The sequence below is a fragment of the Vespula vulgaris genome, chromosome 10 (genome assembly GCF_905475345.1).
Source record: "Vespula vulgaris chromosome 10, iyVesVulg1.1, whole genome shotgun sequence".
Lineage (NCBI taxonomy): Eukaryota > Metazoa > Arthropoda > Insecta > Hymenoptera > Vespidae > Vespula > Vespula vulgaris.
In genome coordinates this window covers 3,219,719-3,240,174 of record NC_066595.1, presented here as the reverse complement: position 1 = coordinate 3,240,174, position 20,456 = coordinate 3,219,719, and the positions used below count along the sequence as shown (strand labels likewise).

The window sequence follows — 20,456 nt, the reverse complement described above, 5'->3', positions numbered from 1 at the left end:
ATGAAAAACACCATGATCTTGGAAGTATTTGTATATTCATAAATTATTTATATAGATATCCATAAAAAAATAAGGCTTTCATTAAAAAGTATTCATGTATGTATCATGTAAAATAGAATAACCTTTTATAATTTCAGTATAAACGATTACAATTATTTAAAAGGTAATATCTTTTGCATGACAAACAAAAAATAAGTAGTATTATGTTTATCCATTTCAAATAATTGCAGAGTTTGTAGTATTTATTAATAGTACTATATAGCATATTATGTACAGTTTCCTAGAATTCAGCAGGAGAATTTATACTTATAGGTAAGTATACTAGAACGTTTTAGAAGCTTCTTGCTTAGTTGAATTTATATTTGGAGGTGGTGGTTGATATTTCATTTCTTCGTCGATGCGTTCTTTTGCTCTGACGACTTTAGATTGTAAATAAAATGACCCACCTTTGGATCTGTCATTTGCCTCCATCAAATATTTATAATTTTGTTCAATCAACTCCGTTTGATCAGGTCGTTCTACGTTAAGAATACGTAGCGCCTCGTTCAAAGTCATGCCTGTACGTAGGTTAGTGGCTGCATGTCGTGCACCTTTTTCACCTCCACCTGCTCTGCGTGCAGCCTCTTGACTTGCTGCTAATTCTTGACGTATTGCACGTGCAAAAGCTTTACCGATAACTTGCGTTCCAGTTATAATAATTTGTATTAAATATTTAGCCATCGTCTCTCTGCATGCAACTAATTACAAAACTGACTCAATCCTAGAAGTCAAACCATTTCCCCTAGAATCAGTGGCGCTGCTTACATATGATACCGGAAGCACGTGTTTCGAGTCAAGAAAAAAGATTACTAGAGAAATTTGTGAAACGAAGAACATTGAAAATGTGATCATCGATATTTTTTAAGTAAGAAATTTAAATTTAATTTGTAGCTAGCATGTTTCTCTATTATAGCTATCAAATATATGTATTTACATTCGGTATATCCGCTTTGAAATGAACAAAGCAGGAAAAAAAACAGTTGAATATCGCGTTAACGTTGTTATATTTATATATACGAAGTCGAGAAAGGTACAAATTGTAAAATCATACAAATAAATTTACAATAAGGAGTAGCCAATTGGCAATAAAATAATTCATATGAAATCGAAAATTTATATTATATTTCGCGTTGTAAATCGATAAAGTTTCGAGTATATCGCGTTTTGTTATCGATAGTAAGCTTGTACAGACTATCGATAAATTATCGAAATCTAACGTTACCCCTCGTTTAACGATACTCGGTGATATATAATTTGCGCGTTGAATTTTCAAGTTCCTTAACCTTTTGAATTAATTATAAAAATCGTTAAACAGTATTATTCAATCATTATTAAGAAATAGAGATCCTAAACACTCTATTTTTATCGAACATATATAATAATAAGATTTCAGAACTGTGAGTATATCTAAGTGTTCACTTTGTTGGTAGCTTCTCTTTTATGTCAACATAATTGACTGCCGACTGGATACGCGTCCTATGTTAAGATAAAACTTGTTGAATAATTTATACGATTAAATAACCATGTAAGTTTCACTATTACAATCAAATATAATAATAGATGTGTTACTTTATCGATAAAAGATCGCACGTGTCACATAATGTTTATTATTCGTTTGATATAGTAGGATTAAATATGTGTAAATGAGATTCTATGTACAAAATTTAATTACATACAATTTTTTAATAATACATCGTTTGTTTGATTATTATATTACTAGAAAAAATTCTACACACACAAAAGAAAAAGGACTCAATAGTTTATAATGATTCGGTAATGATTTATCTCTGTGTGTGTATGTATGTATATATATAATTTTATCTAAAATATTAAATGTTTATTTAAATATTCTTTATAGGCTATTCACAAATAAATTATCTTCAAATCAACTATATTTTTGGATGTATAAAAATGCCTGGTTGTGCAGCAGTTGGCTGCAATAATCGCAGTGAGAAAGGCTATATTATGAAATGTTTTCCTCGTGATCCCAAATTAAGAAAGATTTGGCAAGAGCGTGTAGCTAGGGCGGATTGGAAGCCTTCAAATAATTCTTTTCTTTGTCATGTACATTTTGAACCACAAGAATGGTCAATTACAGAAAGTGGTAGAATTAGGTTAAAAAAAAATGCTATACCTTCTATTTTCACTATAACATCAACTAGAAAGTCTCCAAAAAAACGTAAGAAATTAATTCATACTAAGAAAGAGGATTGTCAAAGTAGTCAAAACATGGAATATCTTGAAGTAGATACAGAATGTTCATCAACTGGGAATATTGAAGGAAAAGATTCAGATTTTGAAGATATAGATGAAATTTCTCAATCTTTGACATTTGAAACTCCTGATAATGTTTATCAAATGACCAAAATGAGAAATAATTTTGATGATCATATGCAACATCATGTAGCTGCTAACAATGTTGGAGATGAAGATATGGTTCTAGTCTCTGATGAATATAGTACAGAAAGAGATCATTTTTTGAAAAAAAATAATACTGTGACACATACAAATAAAAGTGATGAAATAAGTGGCAATAGTAATGGCAATCAAGGCCTTGCATTAAACAATAGTGAAAGTTTATACATGAGAACAGAAATTAAGTCTGAAAATACAAGTAAATTTGAAGATAATTATGACGATATAGAAGAAAAATTGAAACAAATCTGTGATGGAAGAAACATGAATGATGAAGATTATTTAGAAAATGATCGAATTAATTGCATTACCAAAAAACAGAATGACACAGAAAGAAATGCAGAAATAAATTTAAGCGATATTAATAATAAAATTCTATCAGTGACTGAAATGGATTACAAAGAACCTATAAAGCATGAAATAGGTGATATTCTTATTGATAATAGAGAAAATGTTGAAATTATCTTTGGTACTGAAAGTGGAGATGAAAAGATGGATACTTCTCAGTCTGTTTCATGCATTAGTAATTCATTTACAAATCCTCATGAAATTGCAGATTCTGTATTAAATATGGATGGTATTCTTTGTATCAAAGAAGAGAAAAAAGCCTATAATGAAGATATTGAGGAAAATTTTGGTAAAGATGAAGTACATGTTATACCAAATATGAGAGCAGCGATGAAACGTAAAAGAAGAACTAGAGAAGAGATAATGAAGTCCATAAAAAAATCAATTGGTAGTACATCCGAGCAAGACATCAACTTTACACACAACAGTGATATTTCGGATAACAATACAGAGAAACAGATGGGGATTGATATGAAAGCTAATAACAAAAGAAATATAAAAGCTAATAGTAATCATGCACAAATAGAAAAAACAGAATTTACGATCAAAATAAGTGGTGATCCTGATAATGTATGTGATATTGTCCAAGAGCTAACAGCACAAGGTAATGCAAATAATTTTCAAGAAGTTCATAATTCTTGTGAAAAGCATAATCATAGAACTGTAGTTACATCTGTTATAAAGCTGAAAGATTATCCTATAAATCTACATAATGTTGCAAAAGAATTATGTAACAGTCATGAAGATTTTACAATAAAAAATAAAGATTGCTTTTTACAAAAAAACCCTGCATACACTAATAATACTGAAACAATTAATTTGAAAATAGAATCAGTTAGTGGTACACAGAAAAATAATCTTTCCACAAATTCTACACAATTAGATAAAAAGATGTTTAATTTTTATAATAGTTCTCAAACAATTAATTATAGTAATAAAATGGAACAATTAGGAAACTTAACTGCACATGACATATCTTGTGATTATGAGTTGCTGCAACAGAGATCAAAAATGCAAGAAAAAGTCATTCAGAAATTAACTAATCGATTAATTGTATTTAAAGAAATGGAAAATAATTTAAGGAAACAAAGTAAATTGCTACACACTAAGACAAAAGAGGTTGAAATGTTAACAAATAAACTAAATACAAGAGCAGTATCTACACAGTCATTAATTAATAATAAAAAAAGTTTAGAATCAAAACAGAGATTAATTGAAGATTTATCAAATAGAGTGAATTATTTGGAAGTAGTAAATAAAAAATTAATGAAGACTATGACGTTAGAATCTCAGCAAAAAAGAAAGTTAGAAGGACACATTAAACAAAAAGATGAGCAGATAAAAGAATTGAATTGGAAATTAGAAAAAGCATCTAAATATCTTGAAAGGGCAGAAAAAAATACAAACACTTATAGAAGAAAGATGTTAAATATGCAGACAGTTATGAAGAGAAAAAAGTTATTAGATGAAAGAATGAGTTGGTTCAATGAATTATTAATTGATAGTAGTAAAGGAGAATTTTCAGAAAAAATTTTGAAAACAGCTGTTGCAATTAGGAAAGATTGTGGAAAGGATGGCTATATCAAATTAATTGACTATGGTTTTCCCTTACCTTCATTAACAGCTTTAAAAAAATTTCTTAATACAAATTTGTTAGAGGGACAAAGCAATGATGAAACGAATCAAGATATTTTAAATAAAAAGGAACAATTAATAAAAGATGTACAACGTCTAAATAATGAAACAGAAATAGATACAAAAGATTCTGGTATACTAGAATCAGATAATAAACCAACAGATTTAAATACTACAGAAACAATAACTGGAACAGTCCAAGATATTTTTAATGAAAATAATGATGGTGATGACTTTACTTCACATGAACTTAAGAAACATTTTATGGAACAATTGAGTGTTGTCATGTAGCCATATATGTATTCAATCAATCATTTTTTCTTTTTTTTACTCATTGCAGATTTAGATATATGGAGATATAGGTTTTAATATTTGAACACTTTGTTCCTTGTCATTGTACAATAACCATTAAGCATTTGTGAGTATTATTTATTGTAAAATGCGATCATGAGAATAATTTTAGATGTAAATAATGTGTACAAACAGTATAAAATTTACATGTTATATCGCCTGTATGATAAATATGCATTTGATTAGTGAATCTTAGTTAATTAAATTGATACTCTCAAAGATCATTTGTTGTATGTTATATTATTGTATCCCTTGTATAAAACATGTAAGTTATAGTTAACTGGTCTGAATGTTTGATACATGAAAAGAAACTTTTTGATTAAAATTTTCTGATTAAAAATTAAATAAAAACGTTTCTTCTTCTGCATGGACAAAACTTTATCATACTCTAAAGATACAAATTATCAAAAACACAGTGTTCTATATAATTGTAATGGGTTTTGTAATTTCTTTTTAGTACAATAATAATATAGTTACAATGCTGTATCTGATTTACCTTTGTTTTTATTATTATTATTATTATTATTATTATTATTATTATTATTATTATCGTTGTTAATATTATTATTAATTATCTTTTTTTTCTCTTTTGGTTTTGTATCTTTCGAAACACTAGTTTTATCACATTCACACCAAGGTGTATTAGACTTGTCACACATCAAGGAGATATTGAGTACAGTCAATGATGTGTTCGCAATTGTCATTTTAATTCTATTTATTATTTTATATGAGATATTACTTAAACCAGTTTCTCTATCTCGTTTTCTAGTAACTTCCCGCTGATTGTAACACTTCATCATATCACGCTTTCTATGATTTCTATCATGAATATGTCTGAAATAGCAACATAATACCATTTATCACTGAGGTCTAAGTTTTATACATACCAAAGATTCAAAATTTTATCATTTGTAATATGATATTGAACATACTTAAATGTATTATGCGTTCCTGTAGATATATTTTGAGGCCGAGTAATACTTAAGCCAGCTTCCTTTAATCTGACATAAAATTCATCATCCTCAAGACCCCAACCCCAATACTTATTTGACATACCATTAACTTGCATGTAATGCTCTCTAAAAAGACATTAATTTTTAAAAACTCTACATTATTTTTCAATAATAAATGTTTCAATGTATTTTCTGTATTTTTCAATAATAAATTTTCATCAAATAATGAAGTTACCTAATGTATAATTACCTTTTAATAAGTAATATACCACCAACAAATGTGGAATAATGATACCTAGGATGCAAATCTGGAGATGATATATGATAAGGACCTTTACTAGGATATATATATAATAATTCGTCATTTAATGGCAGTAAATCAACATCATGCATGGCTATATAATGGAAATCTTTACTAGTTTCAAGAAAACCAACATTAATGAGGGAAGCTCGATTAAATCTGTATCTGTCGAACTGTAACATATGAAATTGTTCTAAAACAAGAGTTCTAAAATAACTCTTTAACACAAAGTTTAAATATTTCAATTTTATTAAAATGATGTACCTGATTTAATATAAATATATGATAGTTTATATTCTGCTTATCTAAAAACTCTTGCATGTGTATTGCAAATGTTAATAATTCATCAAAACGATCTCTAAATGGTACAAGAATAGCTAACTTGTACTTGGATCTTTCAGACTTTTTATGCAATTTGGTATTTTGTTTATGAGCATTGTATTGCTTCATCAAAATATCATTTTCACATTTACATTCATCTATAATTTTTATGAAATAGATTAATTTTTCTTGTTTATATAGTATATATATATATATCGTATATTAAATATTTATTAATGAGTAATATATTTACCAATATTAATGGGAACAATACTTATTAAACAGGACATGATGAAGGTAACAAAGATACAAATAAGAATATATCTGAACTTGAAGCTCCTCCATACAGCTTCCATAATAAGTCAGATATATTTTAACTTCATTTATAACCAAAGTATCTATTCCTTAATCCATTGCAATATTCTACAATGTACAATGACACATTTTTTGTACCCTTCGATCGATAAATATTTAATTAATTAAATCATAAGATCTCGAATATTTCGTAAAATTTGCTCATTATTTCGTTATCCATAAAATTTGTTTATTATCTTTCGATTCGATAGTATCAGTTCCATTTTTCAGATAAAAATATGTTCGTTCGTGAAAATAATTCTTGAGAGTATATACGTTTACTTCTCTATTTTATGTTTTCCTTTTTGAAACATTTCTGTCGTCTGGTGAATTAAATTTTTTGATAAATAATTGCTTGACGTACACCACCTGTTCCAATGCTCGATCATCCGACAAGTGTTGTTTATATTTTATACGAATTTTTTCATTTATACCATACGTATTATTGTTATTTGTTCTTCTTGTGATCAATACATTCATTATTAATACACAGTGATACACGTTTTAATTAATAAAAATCATTCCCGCCGTTTTATCGTAGATCTTACGACGACTAAACACACCGACTTACTGGCCACGGCCATATTGTGCTAAATAACCTAAACAATCTATTTATACCTAGAAAGTCAACCTCCTTACGTGTTTATGAAATAATGAATTGTGTCATTTCAAATGTAAATATTTGATCTGTTATTTCTTTAAAGCGTCTATTACAAGGGATATTTGACATTAACGAAACGCGATCTTATTTTTAAATGATCAATATTCTTCAAAAATCGATTGACGTCCATAAATGAAAAATTCTGATTGGCGTAATCAAGTGTTTACTTATTTCTATAAAATATACGATTTTCTCTGCGTATTCGCATAACACCAATGTCAACTATTTTCATTCTTATCCATATATACAATATAGTTTAGTATATCATATGTATATTAAACTCTTTATACAACTTGATTACATTAGTGGAATATTTCTACTGCCACCTAACAAGTACTTCCAAATATTTTCCCGTTGAATGCAGCTGAAGTAAATGATAATATGTAAACACATACATAACCCTTCTATTAAATTTCATTAAATTTTCACTTTTTTCGATAAAAGAATACCTATTGTCTAATATTTCATTGTTTTACTTCTTTTCATTTTCTATAGCTTCTGTTCTAAGCGATATAATCGGCGAATACAATGGATCTTGCAGGCACAGAAAGTTCCAGTGATTCGGACGATTTTCAAATATTGGGTATATTATTTTTGAAAATCTTTAATATTGATAATTTATATATGTATATACATATGTATATATATATATACATATGTGTATATATGTATATGTGCATAATTTACTTATGATTATTAATTAAATTTTCCAAATTCGCAGATGAATAATGCTTTAATAATTTATTCTTAATTTTTTTTATTATTATTTTCTTTTGATTGGTTTTAATTGAAATTGCAAATAATGATATACATCTGTCATATTCTTCATACAATTAGATATTATATCAAATAATAAATATATTCATCTAATAACTTTTAGATCATAACTTTGCTCATGTTCTGCAATTTCTTCATCCAGAAAATAATGAAACCGAAGAAGCAACAATACCTTCTGAGAGTACTTTTGACTTGGCCCTTCCAACCACACATTCTGTAAGTTGTTTTTTTTGTTTTTTCTTTTTAAAAGAAACAGTATATTATTATTTGTATGATAATAGTATTTAGGAAATAATCTAAAAGAACTAAGAGGAAGAACATTACTAGATGATGGAATTCACAGGAATTTACCATTGTTAGTTAAACATTCTATTATTTTATTTCCTGGACAAACATTACCAATGAAATCAGAAAGTATAGAAGTTATTAGAATGTTACAAAATTGCATTCAAAAAGATCATATATTTGGTGTCATATGTGTAAACAATGGTAAGATGGTACATGTAGGTACAACAGCTGAAGTATATGAATATTATGATGGAGATCTAATGGCAGGAAGTTTTCGACTAAAAGCCAAGGGTAGACAGCGATTCAAAATATTACGTGTTATAATGAAGGTTTGTGAAGTTACATTAATAATGATATTTCATCTATATGTGATACTTATATAGGATAAAATTATATTCAAACATATTAATATATATATCCGTATATATTAGGGTTATGACATGTTTTCTGCAAATGTTAAAATATTACCAGAAGTTACTTTGAACCATCCATTCTTGGATTATCGTTTAGCCTCATTAGATCATTTACGAGTACAACCAACTAATGAACAAGAATTGAAACAGCAAGACTTTGTCGAGAAAGTAGATTCTGTGATAACTCCATGGCCATCTTGGGTATATAAACAGTATGATCCTGTGAGATTATCTTCGAAAATACGGCATCATTTACAATTTCTTGAAAAACGTTAGTATTTTTAATTAAGTAATCAGTTCCAATTGTTTGGAAATATTATTTTTTTCTTAAATGTATTAATACTTTTGTAGGAGGTGGTAACATACCCAAAGATCCAATTGAATTATCATTTTGGGTTGCACAAAATGTATTAGTTGATGATGATGAAAGAATTGATTTATTAAATTATGACTGTGCTATTGCAAGGTTACAAAGAGAAATAAAATTTCTTATTGAGGTAATATAATAAAATTTATATGTACATATATAAAACATAGAAAATATGTTCATATGAACTAATATGTGAAAAAGAACTTCTATTTTTTAGGATAGATCTTTTGTTTGTATACATTGTGATAATTTTATTGCTCATCAATCAAATATGTTCCCAATGAGTACAGAAGGCCTTCAAAGTACATATTGTAATGGCTATGGTGTTATATTTGAAACAATAACTGTCTACCATGCAGAAGGATTAAAGCTTAATATGGATACATCTTCAATGGATTACAGTTGGTTTCCAGGGTAAGGAAATAAATATTTAACAAAATTTTTTTTGTTAAAGATTATGGGATTATTTAGAAATAATTTATTTGTTTTTATAGATATGCCTGGACAACAGCAAGTTGCAATAATTGTTATTCTCATATGGGTTGGAAATTTACAGCAGTAAAAAATAATTTGAAACCTAAAGCTTTTTGGGGTTTATCTCGTAGAGCTTTAAAAAATAAAACAAATAAGAAAGCAGATGATACAACAGAAACTGATGCCAATCCAGTTGGCAATTGAGAAAATTTTTTATATTTCATACAAATCATTGATACTATAGCTGAATTATCATTGCAGTAAAACTTATTGCTTAGTTGTGTTAATATATCTTAAGATGAAATTAATAAGAATCCTGAAGGATGTAAAGGATAGAATGCATTTTGACAGAATGCTATTAACAATTGTCTCTGTGCATAAGTATGTATACACGTCACGTTTAGTAGAGACTTAGTATAATAGAGTGTACATATTATGGATAAAATCCAAAATAGATCATGGTTTTGCCATTATACCATTCGGATTAATCGTTATATGTATATGAAAAGTAATCTCTTTATTACTTTTCATAACTAATATATAGATAATGAATTATAATGGTCTTTTCACATTGATATTCTACAAATACATACAAGATTGTATAATACCATATTATTTCCTAAATATACAAAATTCCAATCTGTGTATACAAGATAATGGGTGGTGATATATCATATATATATAGAATAAGATATTTTGTTATTTATATATTAAGAAATAAATAAAATCAAATTTAATGTCACAATATTGTGAGTAGTTTTTTTTTATAAATGAAATACACTTTACATGTAGAAAATGTAATATTTATAATTTTACTACATGTAATATTAATAAATCTTCTACTACGCAACGTATTTTGTGTGTATATACATATAATACTTTATATACATGTTAAAAATAACTATATGCATAATATGCATACATATATATGTACATGTACACACATATATATATACACATATATATACATATATATATATATATATATACACATATACACATAAAAAATTATAAGAAAATCAATGAGCACAATACACGATACGGATATAAAGGAAGCAGGAGGATGTAGAAAATTGAATATCATGTTTGTAATCATTTTTTGCGCATATCGTATATTTCTTGATTACCTTAAATCAGTTAAATTTATAATAATCATATGTTCATTATCTCAATCATTCTCTTGTATATGTATCGTGTTGTGTTATTCACGTTAAGGCAGCAGATGTTTAACACAATCTGCTGTTAAAGTAAACCATTCAACATAGCAATTTGTATTGTATTACTATCGGTCAGACACTCCAGGTATTATTGAGTTCGTATTTATACACCTGTGATCTGAGATATGGCCCTTTCATATTAATTTTCTCGACAGTCGCACCGTAGTTTTCTATATTCCGCACACGTAAAATGTTGTTTAATCCTTCAAGATAATGTTATTACTGCATCTTTCCTTTAATATGACTTTATATATGCGATTATAAATTAACTTTACATTGATTACAAATCTTGTACCGCTTATAATAAAGCTGATGGATCTGACGTTTAATTAAACATTAAATTAACGTATTTTTATAATTCAATCAAGTTATAAATCGCTATTTACTCATATCTGAATATTCAAGTTTTCATTATATTGATCAAAAATCTAGGAAATAATGAAAAAAAATTGCACATATATATGCAAATATATATAATAATATTCCAAATAAAGAAATATTAATCTTTTCCGAAATCGATGTGTATACTACTTCCGCTTAACTTTCATTTCGATAAGCTTCAATTAATAAGAACCGATAATGTTTTTCAAAACATATTATACTTTTACAATAAAACAATTAAAATGTAATGAAGATGGTGAAAATTGTAATATGCTCTTAGAAATATTTGGATTAATTATTTTAATTATTAAATTACTTATGGTTTGCTTCATAAGTGTATTTAAGATCTGACATATGATAATAGAATTAATATTAAAATTTTAATATATATTCGATTTTTTAGTAATATTAGAAAAAAAATATTTGTCAAGACTTTTCCATATTATTCAACAAAATATGCTGTTTTTTTCGTTTCTCATAAGAAATGCTTATACAGTAAGACTGCAGCAACTATACAATAGCTGAAGGCAAATGTAAACACATGTTAAAGAAAACATACGTTACAGACTGTCGTTTTAATTTCTTTGCCGGCTTTCATTTCATCGGATACGAATATTTCACCATGTCATTTGTAGACTTGGTGTGTTTGTAATCTTTATAAATCTGTAATATAAATATATATATTCATATGACTTTTTTTTTCTTAGACAAATACTTTATAAACGAGAATTAAACATACTCTCAATTTCTGATCCTGCAGAGATAAGTTTGGTGTGCGGCTGTGCAGCTGTGCTTGCTTGTTGATTACTTAGTTGCCCTGTAGTTGCAGGCGCAGCAAAGCCCGGCGGTGGTTGCATTGCCCAATGCTGAGCTGGTGCGTTCTGTTCCTATAAAATAAAATTAATTATTATAATTAGTATGTTAAATATTATAGATATAGTATATACATACAGAACTCACAATAATCTATTTTCACAATAATAAATAATAATTAATTTCATATATTATATTTATAGCTGCGTAACCTGTTGCGCATTGTGGGATACTGTGTGAGAAGGATGTACATGTGGAAATTGCCACGTGCTAGTAGTTTGGAATGGAAGAGGCCTAGATGAACTAACAATAGCTGGATCAATTGAAGTCCAGTCTGCAATAGGCCCAAAGTTGTTCCATCCCCCTTTTTGATGCAATGCTTGATGATGAAATTGTTGTTGTTGTTGTTGGCTACTTATCTCACACCAATCTTTTAATGTGTAAACAGTATCGCCTGCGCATTTACTGATACCTACTCCAGTAACAAGGAGAAAATTTTAATAAAACGCACTAAAAAATTAAACGCCTATAAATTAAAAGAAATTTTACCTTGTGTATTGAGTAGAGGATTTCCATTTGGAAGATACGCACTTTGCTGTGATGGCTGTGTTCCTGTAAATAACATACTAGACGAATCATTTATGAATAAAATTTTACTATGATCTTCAGATAAATGTGTGTATACAATAAAAGCCAATTTTAAATAAAATTGCACTGATAAAACAATGTTTATCGTGTTTGAATATTTAGTTAAATATTCAATGTATCTTAAAAAGGAGAAGAAATTTAATATAATCCAAATTGATTAATTATTCGTGACCTTGGAAGTGGTTATTTTGAAAATCTTCAATCTGAAATTATATTATAATATCCTACAACTAAATTGAATAATTCCTTGCTATGTATACATTTTTAATTTCTTTTTTTTTTTTTTGTTACTACGCTTACCATTAAACTTACAAAATGTATTATTTATTTTATGAAGACATTATGTATTCATAGGTATGTAAATTCACGCACTGTGGGCTATGATTCCAGATGTTGGAAAAATTGGAGAAACACTAACCCGTGAGGGCATTGTTTGTAGGGGCAGGCCGCGGTATACCAAGACCGAAAGAGTTCATGTGATTTGGGGTTGCGCCAGGAAAACCTGGCGGAGGGAGACGGCTGCGCTGTGCCAGACTAGCAGCTGTTACAGAATTCTGAGCAGGACTCTGTGCGCCACTTTGTAGAAGATTCTGCGGAAGACGAGACAGGAGGGAATGCGATTGTTGAAGAACTTGCAAATTTTGCAAGTGCTGCGCTTGTTGCTGTAGATGTGCTATGTGTGCAACCTAGGATGATAATTATCCATTTAAATTAACTTCAAATAGTATTATGATGTTCGTTAAATATATTATAAACAAATGTATGTATATATATATATAAATATATATAATTTGTAATTTTCTTTAAAATTTTCCATTACAATTACGAACATATTATCAATAATATACTCATTATACATATTTTATAAAGAAACTTTTTTATTTTAAATTAAATTTTTTCACCTGTGGAAAGTGCTGCTGACCAAGATTCGCAAGATTTTGTTGATGTTGTACCCTGCTTTGCTCTTCTCGTTCTCTCTGTTGCTGTTGCTGTTGTTGCTGTTGAAATAATCTTTGTTGTTGTAACTGCATTTCATTCTCCATTAATTCTGCAAGGGCTTTCTGTGTTTCATGAAAAGGATCGAAGCCTAAATCGTCGTCTGCTTTTACATCGGATCCAGGTTCATGATGATTTTGAACTTCTTTTAAAGTTGCATGCCCGTTTTGCTTGATATATTCACAATTTTCTTGATTTTGTTGTGCCTTTGAAATATTCAATGTAGAGTTAGTTATCTAGAATTAGTATATCTCATGAAATATAAAAAATATACAATCACTAACTTGCATAACAAGCCTTTGTTGTAATGAATTTTGCTGGAAATCTGCCATAAATTTGGATGCAGGTGAATTAACAAGCAAATTTGTTGCAAAGGTGCCTGAAGATTCTGAGATTGCATTATACTGCGAATTACTATACACTTCCTCTTCTGCAAAGTCTTCAGAATTGAAAGTTACTCGTGGTGAATTGGAAGGACTAATTTTTCGTACAATATGATTTGATCGCGTAGATTCAGGATGAAAACCAAATGCTGCTTGCCAATCTTCACTTGAGTGAACTGTTGGTAAAGAATCAGGAATGGAAGCCAAGCCTGTACTCGGCCAATCCAAATTTGTATTTCCTATATACAACAAAAGAATACATTTCATTTTAACAAAAACATATGAAGAAAGTAAATAATGTATAAAATTACAGATAATATTTATCGTAAGTTTTATAGATAAATTTATGGTCATTTTAATGAAAAAATATAATGTACATACCTGTTAAGGAGTTGGATGTGACTGAGGCGGCTGTAGATATTTTCTGGAAGGTATTTGTACTGAAGAAACTATTATTGTCCGCCTGAAAGATTGACCGATGATTAAGTTGCATTTGAGACCCATTATGTAGCCCTGGTGGTGGCTGTTGATTGGCACCTTGCGATGAGTTTGTGCTAGCAGGTGATGAACCTAGACACGATACGCACATAGCGCTACACTACGAGACGCGATCAAGATGTCATTTATTTACTGATTATCAGAATGCCAGAATAAACAGCTTCTAATAACCTCTCAGCCACCAAAATTAAAATATATATACACGTACCCAGAAATTAATACTGAATCTTTTAAAGTAATACCTACCACTGTTATTAATTTGTTGTAATAAATGCTGAAATATATATATATATATATACACACATATATGTACGTGTGTATATTTCATATGACTTACATAATTTCTTTAATTTATTCAAATGAAGAAGAAACACAGAGATAAACTTTCTTCTGGGCAAGTGTTGTATAATTTTGTTTCTTATGAAATTTTGTAAAAAGGATAAAATTAAGTGTATACAAAAATACAACAAACAGCTACTTCTTATTTTCAAGAATTCTCTTTATTTTGGCATATATCAATATCTATATTAATTCAAGATTCACAATCTGAATTGTTTGCAAGTCATTATATATATTTCATCTATTCTCACATGATCACTTATGCATTCTAATATGTATATTTTCTTATAACATTGTATTAACTTTTGATAATTATACAGTGAGAAAATCTATGTATCACAATATTTATAGAGATGTTCAACTTTAAGGATTATAAAATTATTTGTTTTTTTTTTTACACAAAGGTTTATAAATATTATAACAGATGAGAAAATATATGAGATAATCTACAATCATGCAATATTTGTATATCTAAAAACAATTTGTAAAACATTTATAATAGAACTATTAACACTATTCTTTAAATGAGACTTGTATACATACTAATTCGTTCTAAAGTTTTTTCTTTCTTTTTTTTTTTTATATATATATATATATAAATCTCCTATGATTGTTATTAATCAGGCAAAGCATCAGATATTATTGTTTTAAATTTTGAAGATGACTTTGATATTACATTGTAACATACTACATTACTATTTAGAATACTTGACTGTAATTATATCTTTTTATACATCTTTGATTTACCTGCACACGTACATTCGCTTTCATCAATTCAATGTAAAATTAAAAAGTCGATACATAAAGAAATGACGACGAGTATAAGAAACTCACCTAAAATTGCAGCACCATTGTTCTCCTCACTTGATTCCACTAATTGTTCCACTTGATGATTTACATTAGAATCTTCTGAACTTGAAATTGTACTAGCTGGTGTACTACCTTCTCGTTGTTGATCTGTTTCACTATCCGAATGTCGTCGTTCCCCATTTTGAACTACACCATTTATTTTAAGTTCATTAGATGGTTGTTGTGCCGGTTTAGAAATTTTGTTAGATTGCTGCTGCTGTTGCTGCTGCTGTTGCTGTTGTTCAACCTTACACTTATTGCCTAACTTTTGCAATACATCACTATTCGTTTCAGCTGAAAAATTTCTTATATCCTTCTGACCATTCACTTGTGGTTGCACATTGTTTTGTACACTAATTGAGCTTGATTCAGAACGTGACGTTGTTCGAGTACTATGCTTCTCTTTGTTTTGACAATTTTTATGTTTATTTCGCGCTGCTTGTGCCTTACTTTCACTATTACTTTTGCCTCTGCGTAGACTCATACCATTTTCCCCTTTATTATTGTTATTCTGTTGATGCATAGAAGCTCCAGATGATATATGCGTTTGCTGAGTGGTAAGACTGCTACCATTAATTATGCTATGCTGCTGTGAAGTTGTTTGGGTAGGTGGTGATGATTCTTTACAATTCGTTTGTGTGTCTGTAAAGTGTAAATATTTTTAAATATAAATTGCAATATTAAATAATAAATATATTCTCTATAAATGTTTCAAATATTAATATTATTGTATTATATCCATTTAATATATATTATATATCTATTAAAGCAAATTCTTACTATTCGTTTGTCCTGGTTGTAACGAAGGCCATGCTTCCTTGGCTTGTGAATTCGTAGTTCCATTTTCTCGACCAATACTATTTGTAACAGGTGGTGATGGTGTTGGTTTTCTATATGATAAAAATGTTAAATTTTAATTCTATTATATACACTTTAATTTTACCTGTCATCAAGCAATAAATTCGTATGTTTTTACCGCTGCAATGCAGATGCATGAGCATGTAAAGATTGCACAAGCTTGCGCTCGTATTCCTGATGTTTCCCTTGGTGCATTTCCTCTTTCGTAAACGAAGCCTCCTGGTCCCCGAGATCATGTAAATACATGCAGTCTGGTTTTGGACACGCCTGATTGCGCATAAAATGTGAACAGTATTTTGTTGTACCCAGTGACGTTTTTATTGTCCGTCCGTCCACAACAATATTATTCACAGCCTCTATAGCACGCAGAGCATCTTCCTGACGCTATAGTTAGATTCATTAAGGGTTAGTAAATTAAGATTTTAGCAAATTTTTAATATATTGTTGTAATTATAATAAATATAAAAAATGTAACATACTTGATAGGTGACATATGCCGAGGCACTAGGGCCCTGAGACCCTGCATAGGAAGTGCTCTGATTAATCACAACTTTATGAATCTTACCAAACTTCCCAAAATACTCATGTCTCTTTAATACCTATAATAAATATTATTGTTACCATCTTTTATTATTACTTATCATATCTAATGTTCATATTAGATATAACCACCCATTTTTTACAATAGAAAAAACTTACATCCGCATCTGCCAATCGCATTGGTAATCCTACTACAAATACTAAATTTTTTTGAACTACCCTCACATTCGCTAGATGTTTACGATTCTCTGTAACTCTTTGTTTACGTTGCTGATCCTTCAATCTTTTTTCTGCTTTTAATCTAAGAAAAGAAAAATCATTCAAATTGCTGCATATACTTAAATATAGCTTGTTAATCATACAAAAAATACCTTGCAATTTCTTCCTTCGTAAGAGGCTTAAAATCAGCGGGGTTTTCAGAATAGGCCTTCCGGCACGCAGGGCATAAGCCATTTTCGTCCGTACGTATTCTATGCCAACAAAATCTGCATATTTGGTAGCCACATGTGCATGGAAAGAAATTTAAATCATCAACCTCCAATGGTTCCATGCACAATGGACACTCCACTGCATCCTCTCCACTTTGATTCAATACTGACATAATTTTTGCTATAGCCACGTTCGTCCAAAAGACACAACAATTAACAATGTATTTCTTCCTACTTTTGACCTGTATAAAGGACAACATTATAATTATAACTAATTACATATTTAATTAAAGAATATTTGCTATTTTACTTTCACACTCACACTTACTCTCTTTCTCACACACACACACACACACACACACACGCGCGCGCGCACACACATCACACACCCGCACGCACGCACACACACATAATCTATATATCTGCATATTTATAAAAAAGAACTATATAAAAACTTTTATCCATTTTCTCGATAATTTAGTATAAATTCAACGAAATATTTTTCATTGTACTAAATAAAATATTGAAATATGCTTTCAATTAAAAATGCACCTGTAATACCTCTCCTTTCAATAATGCACATACACAAAGGGTTTCCACAGTATTTTAGATATTAACAAAGCTTGCTACTTTCCTTTATGTTCTAATATCCTTGCACAATCTGGAAAAAATGATGACACGTCAGATTAACCTCGTAGAAAATTGATCAAGACGGAGAGTGTCGCGAAAAGGCGAGTGCCGTGGAAAGTGTTGGCGTATCTATAGAAAAAAGTCTTCCCTCTACTACGTCACCCGTATGGGAGTATTTGAATTGTGAAATAATGAACGTTTAAACGGCTATTGTTTAATTCCGGTAAAGGAATAATTGTTAGTGTAAAATTGAATAAAAGGAAAACGCACTGCATAGTGCAATTCCGACTGGGTAGATTTTGAAAAGTATCTCAGCGAGATAAAAATCGAAAAGATATATATCCTTACGCGATGGTCTCTAAGATAAAATATAAACGAGGTATCGTTCCTGAAGCGACAGAAACAAAAAATCGAAAGGTTGGTCTCCGTTTGACAGGAGCTGTCACAAGCGAGCGTTGAGTAGAACAAAGGACGCTCAACAGATTATGGGAGAGGCTAGCGAAATACTCGGACTAAACGACACAATGGTTAAAATGATAGCGATAAGGCGAACATCGAAATCGTTAGTGACGTAGTTTAAGGTAGTCTACAAGATACACCAAAAGTGGACAGCAGTGTTAACGAGAGCACCGCAAGAGAGAGACTTTCCTTCGTTCGCCCACCATCTCGCTCTTTCTCTTTCTATCTCTTTCTTTCTTCGCGTAATACGTCGCGAGACACAAACCGTACGAGAGGGCGACAATCGGACGAAACAGCTGTTGGTGGCGTTGAGAAGAAACGACGAAACGTCATTAGCGTGCGAGTGAGAGGTACTACGCCATCATAGTTACGAATTTACGTGAAAATCCGTGAAAATATTTAGTGGTGGGGCATGACACGTAAATTTCGCGAAACCTCGTTTGCAAGAATTCTCTCATACGCAAGGACGCGACGGTCTCAACGTTTCGCGATGCAGACTTGAAGAGGAAAAAGACAAGTTGAAAGCAAAGAGAGACAGAACGAATAGAAGGAAAGGGGGCGCTGAGGGACGTGGAGGAAGAAGGAGGAGGAGGAGGAGGAGGAAAGAGAGAGATAGAGAGGGAGGGTGGGAATAGTAGGAGGGAGAAGTGGACGTAGAAATAGAGAAAGAAAGGACATTCGCTGCCATAGCTTGCCATCCCTTTCTAACTTACGATCGTCACACAGTCTCTTTCGATGTGTCGAGAGACAGACTTTTATGTCGATTTTACAATTTCTCTTGGCACGTTTAACTTTCGAAAAATGTACAAGGATAAGACTGACATTGAATAAGAACACCGTGCACGAACAAAAATGATTCACGAATAGAGTCCGATTGAACGGGGAAACTTCTTCCGAAGTACGAAAAGACTTGAGAGAGAGATTGATACTCTGCTTCTCGTTTTCTTTCCATCTCTTTCTTTTTCCTTCGAACATCAAGCACACAAAAAGAATTGTCGCATACGTCACAAAAGATCGAATAGTTCGATTAACGTAGTAGTCGTTCGATATCCTAGGAATGTTTTCAAGATATCGACGGAACAGTCGCTTTAACCTTAATTTCGTTCTACAAGGAATAATCACTTCTTTTTTAACGGAGCTTGCGCGTCGACAATTATCGCGTCTTCCCACATAGCGCTCGCCGATTCTCGATTAGTCGCGTATGTGACATTCGCTCATATGTTAGAATCTCTCTCCTTCGTTTCTTCTTGTTTACTTACGTTCTTAAACTTTTCCACTAAGAAATCTCTCTTTTCTCTACTGGAAAATTTTTTTCTAAGCTTCCCGAAATTTGGTCGAACGCGCAACTTGAGCGCGCAGGAACGGACATTACACGCTATGACTACTAGAGGGACCCCGAACGAAGTGAGGAACGAAGGGAGGGGAAAGAATTGTCAGAGCGCATGTCGTGGAGACGCGGATTTACTCTTTATAAATACGTAAAACGTCTCTTTTTTAGTATTGGTCAGTATCGACGCGCCCTTCGTTTTTATTATTGATATCTGCGCATGTAACGTCGATCTTATTTTATACATCTCATTCGATTCTGTACATTTTTTGCATGTCAATTTCTTAATATTATGCGTTCGAGCTACACGTTAATTTTTACATTTACCGCTTTGCCCAAAAATTGTTTTAGTTATTTATGTTTACAGTTCTACCAACCACCCCAAACAAA

The 20,456-nt window shown here is 30.3% G+C and overlaps 5 protein-coding genes across 28 annotated transcripts; 2 read left to right on the top strand and 3 right to left on the bottom strand.

Moving 5' to 3' along the window:
- Positions 1-214: 214 nt before the first annotated feature.
- LOC127067258 (mitochondrial import inner membrane translocase subunit Tim16-like) lies at positions 215-720 on the bottom strand. The gene has a single exon (XM_051001995.1). It carries the CDS (start codon positions 718-720, stop codon positions 322-324), a length of 399 nt encoding a protein of 132 aa, XP_050857952.1. The 3' UTR covers positions 215-321.
- A 62-nt stretch (positions 721-782) lies between these two features.
- On the top strand, positions 783-5,012 carry LOC127067247 (putative leucine-rich repeat-containing protein DDB_G0290503). Of its 5 annotated transcripts, none has more exons than XM_051001973.1 (3): positions 1,107-1,436; positions 1,760-1,812; positions 1,898-5,012. In XM_051001973.1, exon 3 carries the CDS (start codon positions 1,951-1,953, stop codon positions 4,726-4,728), a length of 2,778 nt encoding a protein of 925 aa, XP_050857930.1. In that variant the 5' UTR covers positions 1,107-1,436; positions 1,760-1,812; positions 1,898-1,950; the 3' UTR covers positions 4,729-5,012. The 5 variants fall into 5 exon arrangements, with proteins under 5 accessions (XP_050857931.1, XP_050857930.1, XP_050857928.1 ...); XM_051001971.1 differs by having other exon boundaries at positions 1,107-1,564; XM_051001974.1 differs by lacking the exons at positions 1,107-1,436; positions 1,760-1,812 and adding an exon at positions 783-904.
- A 201-nt stretch (positions 5,013-5,213) lies between these two features.
- On the bottom strand, positions 5,214-6,762 carry LOC127067253 (beta-1,4-galactosyltransferase 7). The gene is made up of 5 exons (XM_051001989.1): positions 6,617-6,762; positions 6,307-6,521; positions 5,992-6,215; positions 5,721-5,867; positions 5,214-5,622 (listed from the first exon to the last, which is right to left on the bottom strand). Exons 1-5 carry the CDS (start codon positions 6,717-6,719, stop codon positions 5,262-5,264), a joined length of 1,050 nt encoding a protein of 349 aa, XP_050857946.1. The 5' UTR covers positions 6,720-6,762; the 3' UTR covers positions 5,214-5,261.
- A 484-nt stretch (positions 6,763-7,246) lies between these two features.
- LOC127067250 (protein cereblon) lies at positions 7,247-10,445 on the top strand. 10 transcript variants are annotated; one of them, XM_051001983.1, is made up of 8 exons: positions 7,247-7,391; positions 7,874-7,961; positions 8,298-8,371; positions 8,437-8,772; positions 8,875-9,127; positions 9,208-9,353; positions 9,444-9,640; positions 9,721-10,445. In XM_051001983.1, the coding sequence occupies exons 2-8, from the start codon at positions 7,907-7,909 to the stop codon at positions 9,902-9,904; spliced, it is 1,245 nt and encodes a 414-aa protein (XP_050857940.1). In that variant the 5' UTR covers positions 7,247-7,391; positions 7,874-7,906; the 3' UTR covers positions 9,905-10,445. The 10 variants fall into 10 exon arrangements, with proteins under 10 accessions (XP_050857940.1, XP_050857936.1, XP_050857944.1 ...); XM_051001979.1 differs by having other exon boundaries at positions 8,259-8,371; XM_051001987.1 differs by having other exon boundaries at positions 7,338-7,391; positions 8,499-8,772.
- Positions 10,446-10,785: 340 nt separating this feature from the next.
- Positions 10,786-20,134, bottom strand: LOC127067246 (putative uncharacterized protein DDB_G0271606). 11 transcript variants are annotated; one of them, XM_051001959.1, is made up of 16 exons: positions 19,999-20,134; positions 18,203-18,311; positions 17,594-17,892; positions 17,382-17,523; positions 17,162-17,281; positions 16,801-17,066; positions 16,605-16,714; positions 15,810-16,466; positions 14,520-14,708; positions 14,040-14,377; positions 13,662-13,961; positions 13,178-13,445; positions 12,661-12,723; positions 12,324-12,586; positions 12,038-12,185; positions 10,786-11,961 (listed from the first exon to the last, which is right to left on the bottom strand). In XM_051001959.1, the coding sequence occupies exons 3-16, from the start codon at positions 17,821-17,823 to the stop codon at positions 11,954-11,956; spliced, it is 3,102 nt and encodes a 1,033-aa protein (XP_050857916.1). In that variant the 5' UTR covers positions 17,824-17,892; positions 18,203-18,311; positions 19,999-20,134; the 3' UTR covers positions 10,786-11,953. The 11 variants fall into 11 exon arrangements, 9 of the variants coding, with proteins under 9 accessions (XP_050857916.1, XP_050857926.1, XP_050857921.1 ...); XM_051001969.1 differs by having other exon boundaries at positions 12,324-12,583; XM_051001964.1 differs by having other exon boundaries at positions 18,212-18,311.
- Positions 20,135-20,456: the final 322 nt, after the last annotated feature.